This window comes from Ascaphus truei, chromosome 9 (assembly GCF_040206685.1).
Source record: "Ascaphus truei isolate aAscTru1 chromosome 9, aAscTru1.hap1, whole genome shotgun sequence".
Taxonomy (NCBI): domain Eukaryota; kingdom Metazoa; phylum Chordata; class Amphibia; order Anura; family Ascaphidae; genus Ascaphus; species Ascaphus truei.
Window position 1 is genome coordinate 26,511,117 of NC_134491.1, and position 21,646 is coordinate 26,532,762.

The window sequence follows — 21,646 nt, forward strand, 5'->3', positions numbered from 1 at the left end:
GATCTATCCTTCATAAATCCATGCTGACTATTACTAATAATGTTGTTTTCCATTAGGTATTCCTGAATATTATCCCATACTAAACCTTCAAGTAGCTTCCCCACTATTGAAGTCAGGCTTACAGGTCTGTAATTCCCAGGTTGTGATCTATCTCCCTTTTTAAATATAGGTACCACATCTGCTTTACACCAATCTTGTGGTACTGAGCCTGTAGAAATTGAGTCCTTGAATATTACATTTAATGGTTTGGCTATTATTGAACTTGTCTCCTTGAGAAGTCTTGGATGTATGCCATCGGGTCCAGGTGCCTTATTTACTTTAATTTTTCAAGCCGCCTATGAACTTCTTCCTCAGCTAACCAATTGTTTATTAATATGGAGGATGTGGCTTCCTCCTGCGGCACTACTATTGAAGTTGATTCCTCCCTGGTAAACACAGAGGCAAAGAATGTGTTTAATACCTCAGCTTTTTCCTTATCTCCAATAATCTGCCTGCCCATCTCACACTGAGCAACAAGTTGCTAGATCGGGAGGCTGTCTATGCTAGGAGTGTTTGGCCATAGTGTGGGTTGCTACCTCAGAGCTCTCAACTTAAGGGGGGGGGGCGTGTGATGGTAGGGGTAGATTTGGCTGCTCTTAAATAAAGGTCAAGCCCACCATTACCTCTATCTGTCAAGAATATATGTGGCTATTCATACATGAATAAATAAATATATCTATATACTGTGATACACTGGGCTGATGTTATATTTTGTAGCCTGGTTCCAGCACTTCGGGAACCAGGGGTTAACCTATGTTAAATGTTTTCAATATGTGATCCTTTGTGTGGAGAATGGGTATACCTTTATGAGGGCTGTGTGCTGACAGGGGACTGGCAGAGTCCCTGTAAAGGAAGAGCTGACAGGGAGTCAGCAGAATGGAACCGAGGAGACCAGTTGTAAGGACTGGAGTATCCGTTGGAGCAGCGGCCTGTGAGGCCTACTCACTAAACAGTGATAAAATCAGCGAACAATCATCAGAAAACCAGAGCAGAACTCAGTAATGCACCTAATTCATATTAGAGATAATACATTTACCAAAGAGCATTTGGTTGCAATAAGGTGCAACTGGTTAATCAATTATACCTATACTATATCTCCACTTTAAACCCCAAAGGAGGGGAGATACCACAGGAGCTATACACTGCCTTATAATATATAGAGTGTGGGCGAAGTAAGGGTGGATAGAAGATGCCCACCAATTATCAACAAAGACACACGCCCCTATTGAATAAATCCAACAAGGCAGAGCTAGCCAAAGCTAAAAGGGTGGCTAAATGTGATGTTAAGGTCCAAATTGACAGACTAGAATAAGTACTGCCCAAAGCCATCAGATTATACTGATAATACTGGCTCTAACATAAATACACCATATAACCCATCCTTAGGTGGCTATAAATATATTCACAAGTCTCCTGTCATTAATATCTAGATAGTATGGTATACTGAGGTTTAAATCATAATGCTCTAACCCAGCGGTGCGCAAACTGGGGGACGTGACCCCCAGGGGGGGCGCGAGATTGCCTGCGGGGGGAGAGGGGCGCGCGGTTTACAGAGGCCCTGTGCTTTTCCCGAATGCACTTAAATTAAGTGCCGGGGGAGCTGCAGGGCCTCTGTAGACCTTTACTTACCTTAGCTGCGTCATGTGACGTCACGTTGTCATAACGCCGGAGCCGAGGTAAGTGTGGGTGAGGGGGGCGCGGGGGTGAGGGAGGGCGCGGGGGTGAGGTGACCACCATCAGGGGGGTGCAGGGAAAAAAGTTTGCTGCCCCCTGCTCTAACCAACTGAATTTCCATAGCACTAGAAACTAACAACTCCATAATGGAGGCTGATGACATCTTTACGTGCCCATGTAATGACGTCATCAGCCTCCGTTATGGAGTTATTGCAACCAAAGTTAGCACTGATCAATGCTCTTTGGTAAATGTATTATCTCTAATATTAATTAGGTACATTACTGAGTTCTGCTCTTGTTTTCTGATGGTTTTGCCATCAACACTGAATTGTGCCATTTAGTTCCTATCTCTGACAAACCCAATAATTTGTCTGAGTGTCTATTGAGAAGGGATTTTGGTATACTGTTTCACTATTATTTGATTGACTTTTTAATTACTGTTATACTCACAATCGGTAATATATGTTTTAAGTAAACACTATTAAAAGTTATATTTTATACTATTAGGGGTGTGCATTTAAAGTGAATTTCTCTCTGAGCACACTGTCTTGTGTACTCATCACTTTACCGATTCACTTTCAGTTCACAGTTTGCACCCACTTATTATCATTTCTAATTAATATTTCATTTATTAGTATGGTTTCTAGTTGATCATTTCCTATCACCATTCCTTTGTTCCCCAAGTTGCCCCTGTTGGGTGAGTTTGTGTGTGTGTTTTATGTACTGGAGGATTGTGGATACTTTTCCCAATAAATTCAACGTTTGTTCAACTCTGCAGTTCTGTCTAGTGCAGGGGGGCGCAAACTTTTTTCCCTGCGCCCCCCTGCCGATGGTCTCCTCATTCCCGCGTCCCCCCCCCTCACCCCCACTTACCTCCGCTCCGGCGTCATGACGTCACGTTGCCATAGCAACGTGACGTCATATGACCTCGCGGCGTCATTTAACGCCGCATTGCCATGGCGACGTGGGAAGGAAGCTCCCGGAGCCAAGGTAAGTAAAGGCTTATAGAGGCCCTGCAGCTCCCCCGGCACTTAATTTAAGTGCCTTCAGGAAGCGCGCGGGGCCTCTGAAAACCCCGCGCCCCCCCACATGCAGTCTCGCGCCCCCCAGTTTGCGCACCGCTGGTCTAGTGTAATGATCCCAGGTGTAATGGCCCTGCTCTGCTGTGACACTGTGTATGCAGCATAGACATCTTTTTCCGCTCCACAGTGACATGTCACTAAGTACAATGAGCCTTTTATTCTGCTGCTTGGTGACAGACCTCAAACTACAAATCAGTGAGTTAGGATCTCTAAAGTTAAAATATTGTTGCCTTAATTTGGCCAGAAAAAACTCGCAATTGTAATACATCAGCCTTATATCAGAAGTTTAAAAAAAGAAAAAGTTATAATTAATAAAATGACCACAATCCATGGCTATTTGGGATAAATTACATAGTTACATAGTAGATGAGGTTTCAAAAAGACATAACGTCCATCAAGTTCACCCTATGCTAAGTTTAGACGACAGATACTTTATCCAATATCCGTACTTGCAGTGTATTGATACAGAGGAAGGCAAACAAAAAACTCAGTGACATATCATCGAATGATATCTCATAAGCGAAAAAAAATAATTCCTTCCTGACTCCAAATATTGGCAATCGAATTACTCCACATATCAACTTTCTTCCCATGTTTACTTATTTGGTATATCCCTGTATACCTTTCCTTTCTAAAAAGATGTCCAACCTTTTTTTAAGATATCTATTGTCTTTGTCAAGTTTCCATAATAATCACTATTTTATGGGATTCCATCAAGAGTTTAGCAAAGAAAGTTGATTCGTTGGACTTTAAGTGCCATCATTATAAATGACTCTGTCTAAAAACAATTGATTGCTAACAGGAAAGGGATCAATATGCTACCCCTACTCAACAAAGATCCAGTTACTATTCTCAAAATAAACACAGTGGCCTTATTCGTTTAGGTGCAAGAATGGACTTTTCAAGTGGAATTATCACAACAACAAAAAATTGCTATTCTGTGTCATGATAATATCATGAGATATTTAGTATTTTAATCAATTTGGCACACGAGAGGTTATCATTGGTTACAAATTGTCTTAAGATACCCTCAGTGTTTTAGGGCAGGATGAACCGTGTCCATGTCTAGTTTTTATGTGCTGATCTAAAGATACAGGATATCTGGTTTAGGGTTAGTTATGTGATAGCACGTCATCTGCGCTATCACACCTTACAGAATAAGGGCCATTGACAGAGATAGATAGATATTTGTAACCATTGCAATTACACAAATCAAATGATACCACAAACCAGGGTTTTCTATGTTGGCTGTGTTAACATCTTAAGTGTCACATACTGTATGAAGTGTCTGTGACGTTAATATAGGAGTTGAACTGGAGGTGAAGAATACATGAAGATCTGGACTCTGCACTTTAGGAATATCTCTGCAACTGCGGCAACTTGACTTTATAAATCCTCTGACAATTTGTCCACATCTATAGATTGTTTGTAATCTGCTGCTTAATCTTCAGTGCTACACTGCCCTGACAGGCCTGATTTATACACCTTCTCTTTCAACAATTACTATTATCCTTCACTACCTGGGAACACTCTCTTCCTGCCTCTCATTATGCCCTCCTTATTTGCTATTTTCTCAGTCCTTTGTCCATTTTTCTCTTCTCACCAACTTCCCAACTCCTGTCCAGTCCACATTTCTTCATCGCTCCTCCCCTCCACCTATGTATGCGCCCATACACTGCACCACTATTTACACACCTCTTTCCCAACAACTTCTACACCCCTAAATAAAAAGCACCCCCACAAATCCTCTATTCACCTCCTATCTCTTTCTCTCTACTCCTCCTTATTCCTTTGAGGGTACATGTGTGGAGAAACTGAATGAGCTAGATAAGTGTGTATATTAACCCTTGTCCCAAATATAGGTCACGCGCACACAGGTGCTGAACAGGACATTCTACTTGTGTTGAGAAGCAGGAAATGGTCTCGCAAACATATTTGGTGATGGTATTGCAGCTTAAGGAAGAGGCCCCAATGTTTTCATAAATACTGTGTGTTCTTGAGTTAATGAGCAGGTTGCACCAGTCTCCTCCAGCACAGTCTTTCGTGCCTTATGAAAACAAGTTACGGTAGCATTAAAGGATGGGGTGGACCAGCAACATGATGTAAACGGTTCCATTTTAAAGCAGTTTGCTTGTATCCACTATTGTTATGCTAAACCTGCTGCCGTTTGGTGCTCTACTTTCATGATAGATTGTCAAAGACATCTCTATTGGAAACCTCAGTCTGCCTTTATGTGAGGATTGGGCTGCGGACCCGCCCCCGTGACGTGTCCCTTGACGAGACGGGTGACGCACGTCGCGCTGCCAGCTTGGTGGACACCGCACGCACCGTGCCCAGGCTCCGCCCCCTTGGCACGCCCCGCAACGAGACGCATGACACACTACCAGGCTGGGGGGAAGGAAGGAAAACACCGCAGGAACTGTCTCCAGGCTCCGCCTCCGTGACAACACGGGCAACCTACGGCGCACACTAGCTACGCGCAGACGCCGCACGGACACAAGCAAACAAGGGGTTAATTCTCTCAATTATTCCTCAGCTGCTATGCACTCCGTCCCTGCCTATCAGTGGACAGCCTATGTCTGATTGCTCATTATCCTGCAGCTGTGGGCTGTTCTGCATTCGTTACCGTGCACCTGTGTGCTGCCATTCCATTGGCTGCCTGCCCTTTAAATACTCAGCGAGCCCTCCTACAAACTGGCTGAGCATAAACTCTGTTCTTGTGACTTGTGCTTACCTCTAGCTTCTTGCTGTCCTGCCTTTGCCTTGTCTTGCTCCCTATATTTTGACTGCAGCTCGCACCCGGACTCCTGCCTTCTGTGACCCCTGGACCACGGCTACAGACACGACTATTCTACATTCTATACCCCTGGACCCCGGCACCACACAACGACAATCCGATCTTTCCACTCCTAGACCACGGCAAGTACCTCAACCAATCTGACTTCTCCTACCCTGACCCAGCTACATGACTACCACTCTGCATTCCGGACGTGGCTGCTCGGTTGTAGGTCGGTGGCTACCAACATACCCACCTCAGCCTCGCGGTCCCGCCTTGTTAGTGGTGAGCACTCGTTACACGTAGCCACCAAGAACTCGAGCTGTTTACATATGTGGCTGGGTCGCTAGACTTCGGCGCATACCTCAAAGGGGAATGTTGTGGGGAACCGTTGCGCAGAAGAGGGCGGCTGTACGCCAGAACAAATAAGGAAACTTGGAGGTGGAAGTCCAGTGCTCATAGGGGTTACATCAGGGCTAAAGGGCATGGCAACGTGCAAAGGCACGCATTTTAATATTCTGTTCTATTCCTCAGTAGGCGACGGTGGTAGAGCCCTGGAAGTGTGGATAATGGGCATATTTGTTTATTCATTGGGCATACGAAAGGGCAAAGGAGCAACGGAACATCCTACAGCTCTGTTAGGCTACAGAGAGAATGAATTTGTGACAGCTGGGGAAACAAAGGATGTGCTTGGTCGATCTGCAACCAGCACTATATAAAGCGCTAGCTAAGGTGAAACTCGATGTTATTTTACTACACCTTGGGGGGAACGACCTGGCTAACACCAAAACACTAAGAGGTAATCTACAGGATACTGAAAGAGTGCACCCATTTAAAGACACTGTGGAATAATGTTTTAGTCATATGGTCGTAAATAATTCCAAGAATTATATGGGGGGTCAGGAAAGTGTATCGGGAAAGAGAAAGCTAGAAAAAGGTTAACAAGACCATGGCCAACTTCATCCTTTCTTGCGGGGGTAAAATACTGAAACACAGAGATCGAGGCGAAGGAAGGCAGGTGGTACAGAAGGGACGGTGTACACCTGTCAGGGAAAGGGTTAGATGTGTTCATAAGAAATATCGGGGATATTGCAAGAGTAGCTACGGTTTTATCTTTGGCAGTTCAGGGTGACATCTTGAGGGAGGGGAGGCCAGAGTAGCCAGTGCCCGGTGGGGGGCCTTTGGGTGGCGGAGCTGCCGTGTCAGCCAAGCTCAGGGATACGTGAATGTGTGAGGACTGTAGGATCCGCCCTAAGTAGAGCCCCAAGAACAGCTTGACAGGCTGTAGGTGCTGGTTTTTGGACCGAGCCGGCCATGCCCAATCAACGCTGTTGGAAGGCTGGGTGCCAGCTTTAGGGCTGGGCCTAAGCTGCCACTAAGGGGGAACGTGTATCACAGGGCGGGAGTGGGGGCGTGCAGCCGAACGATGGCTGATAAGGATCTCCCCCCCTGCTTTTGTAGAATGGGCGGGGGAGGCAGCGTGGCCAATTGCCAACATGGCAAAGATCTTCTCCCCGTTATTAAATCGTGTAGGGCTGGGGGGCTGGCATGGGGTTTTAACATATGCTGTTAAAATAAAGCTGTGACCTTTATTCTTTCAACGTTGTGTGTGGTCTCCAGTTATACACGGTGGTAACATTACCGAGAGGGGTCGAAATATTAAGCCTTTATGTGTGTGGCTCTGGGTGTGACAGTGTGTATGTGTTTGTGCTTGAATGTGCATGTGTGTGTCTGAGTCGCTGTATATATGTGCGTGTGTGTGCGTACGTGCATGCCTCTGGGTTTGACAGTGTGTGTTTGTGTCTAGATGTGACAGCGTGTGTATGTGTCTGGGTATGACAGTGTGTGTTGGTGTCTGGATGTGACAGTGTGTGTATGTGTCTAGGTGTGACAGATTGTGTGTATGTTTGTCTGTGTCAATCTGTCTGAAAGTCTTTGTATGTCTCTATGTGACAGGTGTGTATGTGTCTCTGTTTGTGTCTGTATGTGAGTGTGTTTCTCCGTGTTTATGTGTGTGTTTGCATGTGTGTCTACATATGTACGTGTATTTCTGTGTGTGTACGTATGTGTTTGTGTGTGTCTGTGTATGTGGCTGTGTGTTTGTCGCTGTGTACATGTGTGTGTGCATGTCTGTGAATTAATGTGTGTGTGTGTGTGTGTGTGTGTGTGTTTTACGCTGTGTATATGTATGTATCTGTACATCTGTGTCTGTGTGTAGGTGTGTGCCTCTTTTTGTGACAGTGTGAATAAGTGTCTGTTTGTTCGTGTATGTGTGTGTCTCTATATGTTTATGTGTGTTTCCCTGTGTGTCTGTGAGTATATGTATGTGTGAGTGCATATGTGTGTGCATGTATATATCTCTGTGTCCATGTATCTCTGTGTCTCTGTGTGTGAGTGCATATGTGTGTGTCTATGTATTTGCTTTGGCATTGAACATTCAGTAAACAAAGAGTAGACGGGTGAGTGAGCCGGATCCAGGATACAGAGCGAGACCTGAGGCAGCTACCGAGAGATCCCCCCCGAAGATAAAGGACACCACTCCAGAGGTGGCTGCACTATTACCCTAGACGTGGCCGCATTCATGTCAGGATTCTACCCTATGTTAGTATTTTTAAGGTATAATTGTGAAATGATTTCGAACTGTAAACCCACAGAACAAACATTTATATAATCATGATTCAAAACACATTAGATAAATTCACGCAATGAAGCAACATCTAATTACGGAGAATTAACCCCTTGCGCGCCCTCAAAAGGGTTAAAGGAAAACTGTCCTCACAAGCATTTGCTCTTTACTTATCTATCATATAACAGCTCCCAATAACTCCCCCTATTGTTCCGTGTAACCGCTCCCTATAACTCCTCCCTATAACTTCTATTTCTCCATACAGTATAACCACTACCTATACATCCTCATATTGCTCCATATAACCACTCCCTATAACTCGTCCTATTGCCCAATCTAGCACTCCTTCCACTTTATTTTACGTTATTGCATTTCTCAGGAACAAGTTGCATTTGTTATTGGGAGTTTTAAAAAAAAAACTGCTGAGCGTTGCAAGTTAAGTTCATTACTGCCGGAGAGGCCCGTAACATCTCAGATTATAGGTCAAAGCCTCCCTCGTATAAATCTCATTTACGCAACAGGATTTCTATAGGGTGTGTCCCCCAGTTTATAGGATGGAGCCTCCGGCGTACATCCCATTTATACAACGGGTCTTCTATAGGCTCTGTGTTCCAGTTTATATGACTGAGCCTCCAGCGTATTTGCCATATACAATAGGTCTTTTATAGAGTCTGTGTCTCAGATTATAGGACAGAGCCTCCATCGTATATTCCATTGACACATTAGGACTTCTATATGGTCTGTCTCAGGTTATATAAACAGCAGGTCAGGGGTTACATGAAGTGTACTTCTCAGCCTGGAGATAACACAAAGATTTGAGGTGTCACCTTACAGGGGACCTTCCAAAGCCAGCAGGGAACAGATGGTAACAGGGGGGGGAGCAGGTGTCATTGCTAGAGCGCAGCGTATCTCTTGAATTACTTAATGAGATTTCATGTTATTTGTCCTTGTTACTGGCAGGTATAGTGCAAGGCTCCCCTCACACCACATCACCAAGGAAGTGCAGGCTCTGAGTCCTTGTGCCAGTCCAAGAGGTACCAGGCACTGAATTCATGTGTCTGCTTACAGGTGCCACACTCTATCCTTGTACCAGCCCTAAAGGTGCCGGCTCTGCATGCCCTGTACTACCCATTGAGGTGCCATAATCTGTAACAAAGCACCAGTCCTAGAGGTGACAGGCATAAAGGTACGAGGCTCTGTATCCCTGCACCAGTCCTAGAGTTTCAAGGCTCTGTATCTCCTGTAGTAGCCGTAGAGGTGCCAGGCTGTGTATCCCCTGTACAAACCATAGATGTGCCAAGCCTGGCAGTGAAGGGATTATTGATTTGAGGGAGACCTTGTTAGACAGGAATCTAGATGCTAAAGAGATGGTGTCAGCGGTACTGGGGTTTGGGAGGGGAAACAGATGCAGGGACAGATTACATACATGTGCAAATAGAAGATGCCTGGGGCAGTGAGGGGTATTAATGCAGGTGACTGTTATTACTCAATGGCTGGGCAGTCTCACTCACTGGAAGGCATTTATTATAGCTGTGCATGTTATTATATTGCTTTGTACGATAAATATTGCTTTGTACGTTATACATACATGTACATATTGCTCTGCATCTTATACATACATGTACATATTGCTCTGCATCTTATACATACATGTACATATTGCTCTGCATCTTATACATACATGTACATATTGCTTTGCATTTTATACATACATGTCATATTGCACTGCACGTTATACTTACATTACATATTGCACTGCACGTTATACTTACATTACATATTGCACTGCATCTTACACATACATGTACATAATGCTCTGCACTCTATAATTGCATGTACAAATTGCTCTGCATCTTATACATACATGTACATATTGCTCTGCATCTAAGACATACATGCACATATTGTTCTGCATCTTGTACATACATGTACATATTTCTCGGTATCTTATACATACATGTACATAATGCTCTGCACGCTATAATTACATTAATTACATGTACATATTGCTCTGCACACTATAATTACATGTACATATTGCTCTGCACGCTATAATTACATGTACATATTGCTCTGCACGGTATAATTACATGTACATATTACTCTGAACGCTATAATTACATGTACATATTGCTCTGCATCTAAGACATACATGCACATATTGTTCTGCATCTTATACATACATGTACATATTTCTCGGTATCTTATACATACACGTACATAATGCTCTGCACGCTATTATTAAATGTACATATTGCTCTGCACGCTATAATCACATGTTCATATTGCTCTGCACATTATACATACATATATTGCTTGGCATGCTAAAATTACATGTACATATTGCTCTGCACGCTATAATTACATGTACATATCGCTCTTCACGCTTTAATTACATGTACATATTGATCTGCATGCTATAATTACATGTACATATCACTTTGCATGCTATAATTACATGTACATATTGATCTGCATGCTATAATTACATGTACATATCACTTTGCATGCTATAATTACATGTACATATCACTTTGCATGCTATAATTACATGTACATATTGCTCTGAACACTATAATTACATATACATATTGCTCTGCACGTTATAATTACATGTACATAATGCTTTGCACGCTATAATTACTTGAACATATTGCTCTGCACACTATTGCTACATGTACATATTGCTCTGCATGCTATTATTACATGTACATATTGCTCTGCACGCTATTATTACATGTACATATTGCTCTGCACGCTATTATTACATGTACATATTGATTTACGTCTTATACATACATGTACATAATGGTCTGCATCTTATACATACATGTACAGTACATATTGTTCTGCACGTTATACATACAAGTACATATTGCTCTGCATGTTATACATACATGTACATATTACACTGCATGTTATACATACATGTACATATTGCTCTGCATGTTATACATACATGTACATATTACACTGCATGTTATACATACATGTACATATTGCTCTGCATGTTATACATACATGTACATATTGCTCTGCATGTTATACATACATGTACATATTGCTCTGCATGTTATACATACATGTACATATTGCTCTGCATCTTATACATACATGTACATATTGCTCTGCATGTTATACATACATGTACATATTGCACTGCAGTCTCTGTACCACGAGACCACAAGATACTGAGCCATGGGACTCCTAACAGCTGTCAGGTAACCAGTAGATAGGGAGAACCTCAAGGACTGGTACATTAACCCTTTTACTGCCAGGAACCTGCAGCATAGCCATTTCTGGCAGGAAACGGGTTAAACTGGAGGTAGGTGGCAAATAAAGCCACCCTAACTGCACCCCTCCCGACACATGCACACTTATTACCTCCTTGCAGGCGTGGAGCTGCTGCCCTTGAATGGGGCCATGGCTCAGCACCAGCATCCAGGTGAGGAGAAGCAAGGGCACCCGCCTGGGTGCCAGAGGAGAGATCGGCTCAGGCATTGTGTGGTGGCACCCGTGGGTGCCGGCTTGTCTGTGAGAGGGAGAGAAAGGTGAGTGATATATGAACAGGTGCTCCTGGCTCTTATCATGGAGAGAGGGGAGGGACTAAGGGTGTAACCACACCTCTGACTCCTCCACCGAACCTGCCCGCTGCTAGGTGCAGCACCCATGTAATGCCTGCCCTCCTGCTACACCCCACGTAACTCCCCTCCCTACTGCCAGAGGGATCCAGCACCCACTCCTAATTATAGTGATGATAAAATGTATATCTCTCTCTCTCTATATGTGTGTGCGTACGCGCGCGCATATATATATATATATAAAATCAAAAACAAATACTCGATACCATTCTGTCTCTAACGAAATGCTTTTATTTGTGCGAACTTTCGAGATACACTCCATTGTAACATCGCCGGAAGAAGAGATCAGTCTATCTCGAAAGCTCGCACAAATAAAAGCATTTCGTTAGACACAGAATGGTATCGAGTATTTGTTTTGCACGGCTAACACGGTACAGATACCTCTACATCTATATATATATATATATATATATATATATATATATATATATATATATATATATATATATATATATATATATATATATATATATATACAGTATATACACACACTGACACTGATCTCTATATAAAATGACAGTCAAAATTCTAAGTGTGCATAAAAAGACATATACAATTATAAAAAATACTCAGCATTAGTCCATAATAAACAATATGCAGTATGCAATGTAGGCACAGGTCAATCCACATTAAGCAGTGATTTTAAAATGTCCAGTTCAGGTAGTAGTTTTAAGAGCAGCTTAAATGCAAATGGTCCTCTCCTCTCTCTATATAACATTTTATACATATATACACACACACATTCTTCAAATACATATGTAAAGAAATTGATACACACACACACACACACACACACACACACACATACATACATATATATATATATATATATATCTAGGTGTCTGTCTAGGGATCAGGAAGTCCACATTGGATTTTGTCACATTATACCCCAGCCCTAACTTGCCCCAACTCAATCCTGGAGCTAATGTTACCACACGGCCACTAAAAAGGTTCTGCCAGTCTGGGATTTAATATAGAAGAAAGCATCATTACACAGCGCAGTGTGCTCATCATCGGTTTATAGGGATACTCGGCATCATTATACAGTGCAGCGTGCTTATTATCAATGTCTAGAGATGCTCAATATCATTACACAGCTCAGCGTGCTCATTATCAGTGTATAGAGATACTTATCATCACTATACAGCAGAGCGTGCTCATCAGTGTATAGAGATACTCCAAATCATTATACAGCGCAGCATGCTTGCAATGAAAATGGTGGGGAATATTACATGTGATAATCAATATGGTACTCCAAGGGTTAATGTGGCTACAGATTGATTTTAAAAATACAAAGAAACGTTTTATGGCCTGTTAAACCCATGTCAGGCCTAGTTTTAGGACTGATAGAATCTAAAGATAAGAGCATTTGTGTTGCCAGAGATGGGATTAAATTATGGCTCTCCTGACACTAACGTAAACAGGGCATTTTTAAGGGTACTTCCAAGCTGAGATACCATTTTGCATCTCAGAGATAGGGTTGCCAGGTGGCTTCTCAAAAATACTGGACAAAACAGGGCAACACACGAGACACATGCGCGAGACACACGCGCGAGACACACGAGACACATGCGCGAGACAGACCCACACACCTCTCTCCGCTCCATGCTGTTTCCTCCTCCTTGGCCCCACCCTCAGGCACCTGACACCTCCTTCTGATTGGCTGCATTACCCTGCTGTAACAAATCAGGATGGAGGAAGCTGCCCAGCCCCCTAGCAACAGCCTTGCTCTCTCCCTGCTCAGGGAAATTCTTCGCCCCCCCAAACCAGTCAGGTCACTATGTCCACAGAGGTAATACCGGACACATAAATGTCCAGTATTCCTCTAATTTTTTACTGGACAGTGTCCAAATACAATCTGGTTCAATACTGGACACCTGGCAACCGTACCCAGAGAGGGGTGACAACCAGGTCCCCACTTAGTTGGAGGACTTTATTAAAATGAAGAAATGATGTACCAGATAGTAATTCATAAGGCTGAGTCCATAGAGACTGCAGCCGTGCGGAGGTGCGCTGAGGCTGAGGGAAAGCGGGTGCTTTCCCTGGCCTTAGTTCGCGCGCCGTCCGGGGGCGTGTCGGGGGGCGGGCCAATGACGTCACGGAGCTGGTTTGCCCTCATTGCGGCTGCAGGAGCTCACTGACAAGCGTCAGCGTGCCTCAGCATGGGTCAGCGCCTAAGAGTAAGAATTAGAGATTTGTAATCGTGACAAATAGACGAATGCAATAAAGCCAAACCCTTCATTTCTAGCAGGCGATAAGGGACAGATATCCATTTGTCACTCAAATTTAGGAGCAAGTCAGTCAAAATTAGTCTTATTACATCTGTCAATCACCTAAACCTATTGATATGACTCACGTGTGTCGAAGTATCAGGGCCACGCAGTTATTAGGTCTTTCATATATCTAGGCACCCTTTTAAATGTTAAAAGGGGAGGGTTTTTTTCTAAATCGTAAAAACCGCCAACCTAGAAGCTGATTTACGAGAGGGGTGGGCTTACGTTGTTTCAATGGGAGAAGGATGTTATATAGGTCTTGCCCTGGAGTTATGAAATCAGAATTAAACAGAGGTGTGTTTGGGATCAAACAAGTGAATTTTGGGAAAACTTATAAAACATTGTAATAACTGTAACTGTTGTAACGTACTGTATAGGGATTGTGTTTTATGCTGTTATTTTATGAAAATGTTCTGCATTTATTATAACTGTATTTTCTTGTAATCCTTTTTCTGTAATCTACGCACTGTATTTTTTATATATATTATACAATTCTTTAATAAGTGATGCTTTGGGGCTCTGAATGAACTGTTGCACGCTTTGTAGAGAGTATTTACATTTTCGGACACATTTTGCTACAACAGATTTTTGTGTGTTAAGTGCATAGTTTTTCTATAATAAACAGGGACATGAGACCCTGGCAGATATATATTAATTACATATTTTGCATACTTCTTATTTTGCATACTTCTTGGGTGGTAAAAGCAAATAGATATGATTGCAATTGAGTAATGGGTTAATATAAACTCATTGAAAGTACCTTGCGCAGGAGAAAGGTGAGTTGGCTAGAGTAGCCTTGTGTATTAACCCTGGTTGCATATCTAAGTCATGTGTGCTGTCCGTGACCGATGGTATATGGGGATGGATTGAGGGGAGATATTATTCATTTGAGGGACCTTTGTGAAGGTAAAAAGTGGGACATTAACCCTTGTCCTGTATGCAGGTCATGTACTCACAGGCAGGGCCGCTGACAGATTTCCCAGGGCCCAGGACTAGAGTTAAGTCCAGCCCCCCCCCACCCCTCAGCGGTATTGCGAGCCCCCCCATTTCACACCTCACGAGACCTCTATTTCCCACCCTCTTCCCGTGTATTTCTCTCCCCTCTGTCTCACTCCCTCTTCCTCACTCACCTCGCATGCATTTCTCTCCCCTGTGCCTCACTCTTACTCCCTTTTTCCTCACTCACTCCCGCCCCTCTCTCCTCTCACTCGCCCCCACCTTCCATCAATTACCCCACTCTCACTCAATCCCCCCCACAAAATACATACCAAAAACCCCACCCCCCTAAATACATATAAACCCCCCCAATACATAATAAATACACCACCCCCCACATATTAAAAAATACACCCCAAGCCCCCAATACATATTAAATACACCCCAAGCCCCCAATACATATTAAATACACCCCCCACTCCCCAATGCATATTAAAAAATACACCCCAGCCCGCAATGCATATTAAAATATACAGCCCAATCCTCCAATGCATATTAAAAAATACACCCCCAGTCCCCAATGCATATTTAAAAAGACCCCCACCAAATACATATTACCCCCCCCCAATACATACATAAAAAAAGACCCCCACTCCCCCTACACATATAAAAAAAAGAACCCCACCCCCAATACATATTAAAAAAAGACCCCCATCCCCCAATACATATAAAAAAAGACCCCCACCCTCTCAATACATATACAGTATTTAAAAAAACAACTTATTATCAGTGTATTGAGATACTCAGCCTCATTCAGGGTTGCCACCTTCTACCGAAGGCTAACCGGAGATAAAAAATTTACATTTCATATTTCCTCCTAAACCTGGTCCTACTACCTCCTTCCACATTACTGTTGGAAGCACTATCATTCACTCAGTAGCACAAGCACGCTGCCTAGGGGGTCACACGCCTCTCACATTCTCAACTCGCATTCAAAAGGTAGCTAAAACCCGTTGTTTTTCCTCCGCAATATTACTAAGATACCCCCTTTCCTCTGTTGCTTGACTGCTAAAAAAACTCTGACACAGACCCTCATTCTCTCCGTCTGGACTACTGTAACTTCCTGCTGTCCGGCCTTCCTGCCTCTCACCTGTCTCCCCTACAATCTATCCTAAACGCTGCTGCCAGAATCACTACTCTTCCCTAAATCTGTCTCAGCGTCTCCCCAGCTGAAATCCCTCTCCTGGCTTCTTATCAAATCCTGCATTTCGCACTCAATTCTCCTCACTTTTAAAGCTTGACACTCTTCTGCCCCTCCTTACATCTCAGCCCTAATTTCTCACTATGCACCATCCCAACTCTTGCGTTCTACTCAAGGATGTCTTCTCTCTACCCCCTTTGTATCTAAAGCCCTCTCCCACCTTAAACCTTTCTCACTGACTGCTCCACACCTCTGGAATACCCTTCCCCTCAATACCCGACTAGCATCATCTCTAGCCACCTTTAAGACCCACCTTAAAATACACCTGCTTAACTAAGCATATGAGTAGCTCTGTGGCTGATACGAAACACCTCATACATAAACCTTGGCCCCTTACAGACGCACTTACCAGAACACCCTCCTACTGTCTCTGTAAGTTCCTCCTACTTACCAATTAAATTATAAGCTATTCGGGCAGGGACTTCGTTTCCTAAAGGTCACTTTTATGTCTGAAGCCCTTCTTCCCATTATGTGTTATTTATATTATTTGTTATTTATATGATTATCACGTGTATTACTGCTATGAAGCGCTATGTACATTAATGGCGCTATATAAATAAAAACATACATACATACATTGAGCTCTTACTTTCCGCGGCGTCAAGTTGCCGTGACAACTGGATGCCTTATGGTGCCAATACGTCACGTGACGTCACGTTGTCATGGCAACGTGGCGCTGCATGACATCACGTAGCATCCCGTCATGGCAACTAGCGTCATGTGACGCTTTGATGTCACGCAGCGTTCCCGTTGTCATGGCAACGTGGCACCATTTGACGCCACGCAGCCATATTGACAGCAGTTGCAGGGAGATGCCGGAGGACGCAGAGGATGCCGGGAGACGTCGCCGCCGAATGCCGCCATCCAGAGGTTTACAAAGTAAGCCCGTAGGCCGGAGAAACGTGGCCAAAACCCGAAGTCTCTGGTTCAGACCGGGAGGGGTGGCAAATCTGACCTCATTATACAGCGCAGCGTGTTCATTATGAGTGTATAGAGATACACAGCATCATTATACAGCGCAGCGTGTTCATTATGCGTGTATAGAGATACACAGCATCATTATACAGCGCAGCGTGTTTATTATGAGTATAGAGATACACAGCATCATTATACAGCGCAGCGTGTTTATTATGAGTATAGAGATACACAGCATCATTATACAGCGCAGCGTGTTCATTATGCGTGTATAGAGATACACAGCATCATTATACAGCGCAGCGTGTTTATTATGAGTATAGAGATACACAGCATCATTACACAGAGCAGTGTGGTTATGGTTTGTGTATGGAGATACTCTGCATATTTATACAGTGCAGGTTTTCTCTGCATGTCTGTGTGTGAGGTGTATCAGTGTGTGTACAGTTGTAGTGCTAGATGTGTGTGTCTGTGTGTGTGTTTGTGCAGTGTGTGTCTGAGGGTGTGTCCGTGTTTGTACACTGTGGGTGTTTCTCTGGGTGTAGCAAAGGGTGTGTGTGCGTCTCTGTCTATCCCACAGTCTGTGCTTCTTGTCTGTCACCAAATCAAATTACACCTCCTGTATCCCCTGTATACTGCCCCTCTTGTATATATCTGTATCCCCTGAATACTACACCTCCTGTATATATCTGTATCCCGTATACTGCACCTTCTGTATATATCTGTAATCCCCTGTATACTGCACCTCCTGTATATATCTGTATCCCCTTTATATTGCACCTCCTGTATATATCTGTATCCCCTGTATATATCTGTATCCCCTGTATACTGCACCTCCTGTATATATCTGTATCCCCTGTATACTACACCTGCTATATATATCTGTATCCCCTGTATACTGCACCTCCTGTATATATCTGTATCCCCTGAATACTACACCTCCTGTATATATCTGTATCCCGTATACTGCACCTTCTGTATATATCTGTAATCCCCTGTATACTGCACCTCCTGTATATATCTGTATCCCCTTTATATTGCACCTCCTGTATATATCTGTATCCCCTGTATATATCTGTATCCCCTGTATACTGCACCTCCTGTATATATCTGTATCCCCTGTATACTACACCTGCTATATATATCTGTATCCCCTGTATACTGCACCTCCTGTATATATCTGTATCCCCTGAATACTACACCTCCTGTATATATCTGTATCCCGTATACTGCACCTTCTGTATATATCTGTAATCCCCTGTATACTGCACCTCCTGTATATATCTGTATCCCCTTTATATTGCACCTCCTGTATATATCTGTATCCCCTGTATACTGCACCTCCTGTATATATCTGTATCCCCTGTATACTGCACCTCCTGTATATATCTGTATCCCCTGTATACTACACCTGCTATATATATATCTGTATCCCCTGTATACTACACCTTCTGTATATATCTGTATCCTCTGAATACTACACCTGCTATATATATCTGTATCCCCTGTATACTACACCTGCTATATATATCTGTATCCCCTGAATACTACACATTCTGTATATATCTGTATCCCCTGTATACTACACCTGCTATATATATCTGTATCCCCTGAATACTACACCTCCTGTATATATCTGTATCCCATGTATACTACACATTCTGTATATATCTGTATCCCCTGTATACTGCACATTCTGTATATATATCTGTATCCCCTGTATACTACACCTTCTGTATATATCTGTATCCCCTGTATACTACAAATGTATATATCTGAATCCCCTATATACTGCACCTTCTGTATATATCTGTATCCCCTTTATACTGCATCTTCTGTATCTATCAGTATCCCCCTGTATATTTATATTTATAGTGTTTAATACATTTTTCTCTATCCTCCTCCTTATAGTTCTACCTCATCCATCGCCTCTTTTATTAGAATGTATTTTTATATATAGGTTGTATGCTAGCTATAATATGTGGGATTTATGTAAGAGTATCCAATTAGAAGTTTTATCCACATTTTTATTCTAGCTAATTTTTTGTTATGTAGGGGTTAATAGGATGTTATTTATGAATGTTTTTTAATAAAGTTTTTGCTATGTTATATTGATATGTAGATTATGGTATATACTATACCCCTTAGTCTGTATAAATACCATTACTCACCACTTTATGTTAAGTTTAGTGCTGCTATTGATCATTTTGAGAACTAGCTGAGGATTGGTTATTCAATTAGATGGTTACTATAAATAGGTAGTGTATTCAACAAGCCTATACGATTCCTGAGGAAGCGATAGTGAAACGCGTTGAATCGATTGGCAGATCCTGGGAGACATCAGAACTTGCGTTAACAGAGAGTACTGGCAAAGCAAGTGCAACCGGAGAGACCGTCCAGGCACTTCCGCCCTGAAGCGATACGTCACCGGAAGTGACGCACGCGGATGCTGAGGCGCGCGAACCGGGTAGCTGGCGAGATCTCGCTGCAATATCACCATTCTCTCCCATGAATGTAACCCTTGCACAAAATGTGAGTGCGCTTATTTCTATATGCATTTCGTTTATTATATACACTGGCAATATTGCACAATTGTGGTTCTTTCTTTTATTTCCCGATGACCATACGTTTACTACTATTCTCCAATCTATAACCCTGACCTGGCTTGCATTGACTAGTCTACATCCTAGGCGCGCCCGCGTGGCTGTGGGTCGGCGTTAACCAATTCCCTACCTCAGCACAGCGGTCGCGCTTCGTTTGTGGTGAGCTACGCGTTACAGTATGCTCAGCCACACAAACTTCGACCCCGCTGAGGTAGGAAGAGTCCTGCGCACACACGCAAGCTACCTGTCTACCCTAGAGGAAAAAATTGTGGGTAGTGAGCAAAGCATGCTCTCCCTTCAGGAGGACTTTCGCTCTCTTTCTCGGACCCTACAGGAACCGCGTCCCCCTCTTGTGCCTGCTGTTCCTGATCTTTCCACTACTCCAGCTTTGCCTTTCCCCCTAGAACCTCGTTTACCTGCCCCCAACCGCTATGGGGGTGACCCTCACGAATACCGGAGGTTTCTGAATCAATGCTTTATACAATTTGAAATTAATCCTTCACGCTACACTGCTCCCCGCGCCAAGGTGGCGTATATTGTTTCTCTTCTTATAGATGACGCTCTTGCCTGGGCCTCTCCCACCTGGGAACGAAGATCCAACCTCACACAGGATATCGGAGCCTTTGCCCGGGAGTTCCGGAAAGTGTTTGATACACCCGGTCGTAAGGTATGTGCCTCCTCTGCACTTTTTCATGTTTCTCAACGCAATCGTCCAGTCGCCAAATACGCACACGAGTTTAGAACTATAGCTGCAGAAACTGACTGGAACGACGAAGCTTTGGCCACGGCCTTATGGCAAGGATTATCTGAAGCCTTGAAAGATGAGCTGGCAGCCTATGACCGTCCCACCGATTTGGAGGAACTTATTACCGTCTATATTAAAGTGGATCGTCACCTCCTGGATAGCAGATCAGAAAAGGCTCATCATCGTGTCACCCCATCCCGGATCAATCCCGGTCAGGTGAGCCAAGCCGAGATTTCTTCCCCGGATACGTCCGAGCGTATGCAATTAGGGGGTCTCTCCAAATCTGAGAAATTACGACGCAAGAATGCCGGGTCTATGCCTTTACTGCGGTGTTTCTGGACATTTTGCATATTTCTGTCCCCAAAAGTCGGGAAACGTAAATATCCCATGAGACCCGGGGGAGTTTCATTGGGAACGCTTTTTCTCTCCCCTATTTCTACTGACAACCCTTCTCGCATTCTTATCCCCATTACTCTCTATGGGGAGGGCTTCCCAGTATCTACGCTCGCTTTCCTCGATTCAGGTTCCGGAGGAAACTTCATAGATCAAGCTTTTGTAGAACGCCATCTAGTTCCGACCAGGCGCAGAAAGGAGCCCATCACTCTTGAAGCCATAGACGGAGGACCTCAGCAGCTGGCGTTTATCTCCTTGGAGACAGAGGTGCTTCAACTCATGGTACAAAATTCACACCTGGAAAAGATCCAATTCAATGTTATCCACACTCCTTCCATCAGCGTGATCCTCGGGCTACCCTGGCTACAGATACACAACCCTCGGTGGATTGGCTCCATTCAATGGAGCGCCTTTTGCCATAAGAACTGTATCCTTGAAGCCAGTAGCATTGGGGGTACCACCGTGTCCGAGGAGAAGGAAAGGGTACAATTGCCAGAAGAGTACGCTGAGTTTCGGGACGTCTTCGATAAGGTCAGATCGGCGGTTCTTCCACCTCACCGCCAGTTCAATTGTCCCATTGATCTACTTCCAGGCACCACACCTCCTAGAGGGACTGCCTATCCGTTGTCTATGCCTGAAACCAAGGCAATGAAGGAATATATTGCAGAGAACTTACAGAAGG

General features: G+C 43.6%; 1 protein-coding gene across 5 annotated transcripts in view; it reads right to left on the bottom strand.

Moving 5' to 3' along the window:
• Positions 1-21,646, bottom strand: part of ELAPOR1 (endosome-lysosome associated apoptosis and autophagy regulator 1) — a 59,032-nt gene that overhangs the window by 32,481 nt on the left and 4,905 nt on the right. For 4 of the 5 annotated variants that reach the window (XM_075614008.1, XM_075614007.1, XM_075614009.1 and 1 more), the window contains one exon: positions 11,582-11,729. The exons of the other annotated variant lie outside the window; for it this stretch is intronic. In XM_075614008.1, coding sequence (XP_075470123.1) covers positions 11,582-11,698 — 117 coding nt within the window. In that variant the 5' untranslated portion in view covers positions 11,699-11,729. The remainder of the gene's footprint in view (positions 1-11,581; positions 11,730-21,646) is intronic. 5 annotated transcript variants of the gene reach the window in all.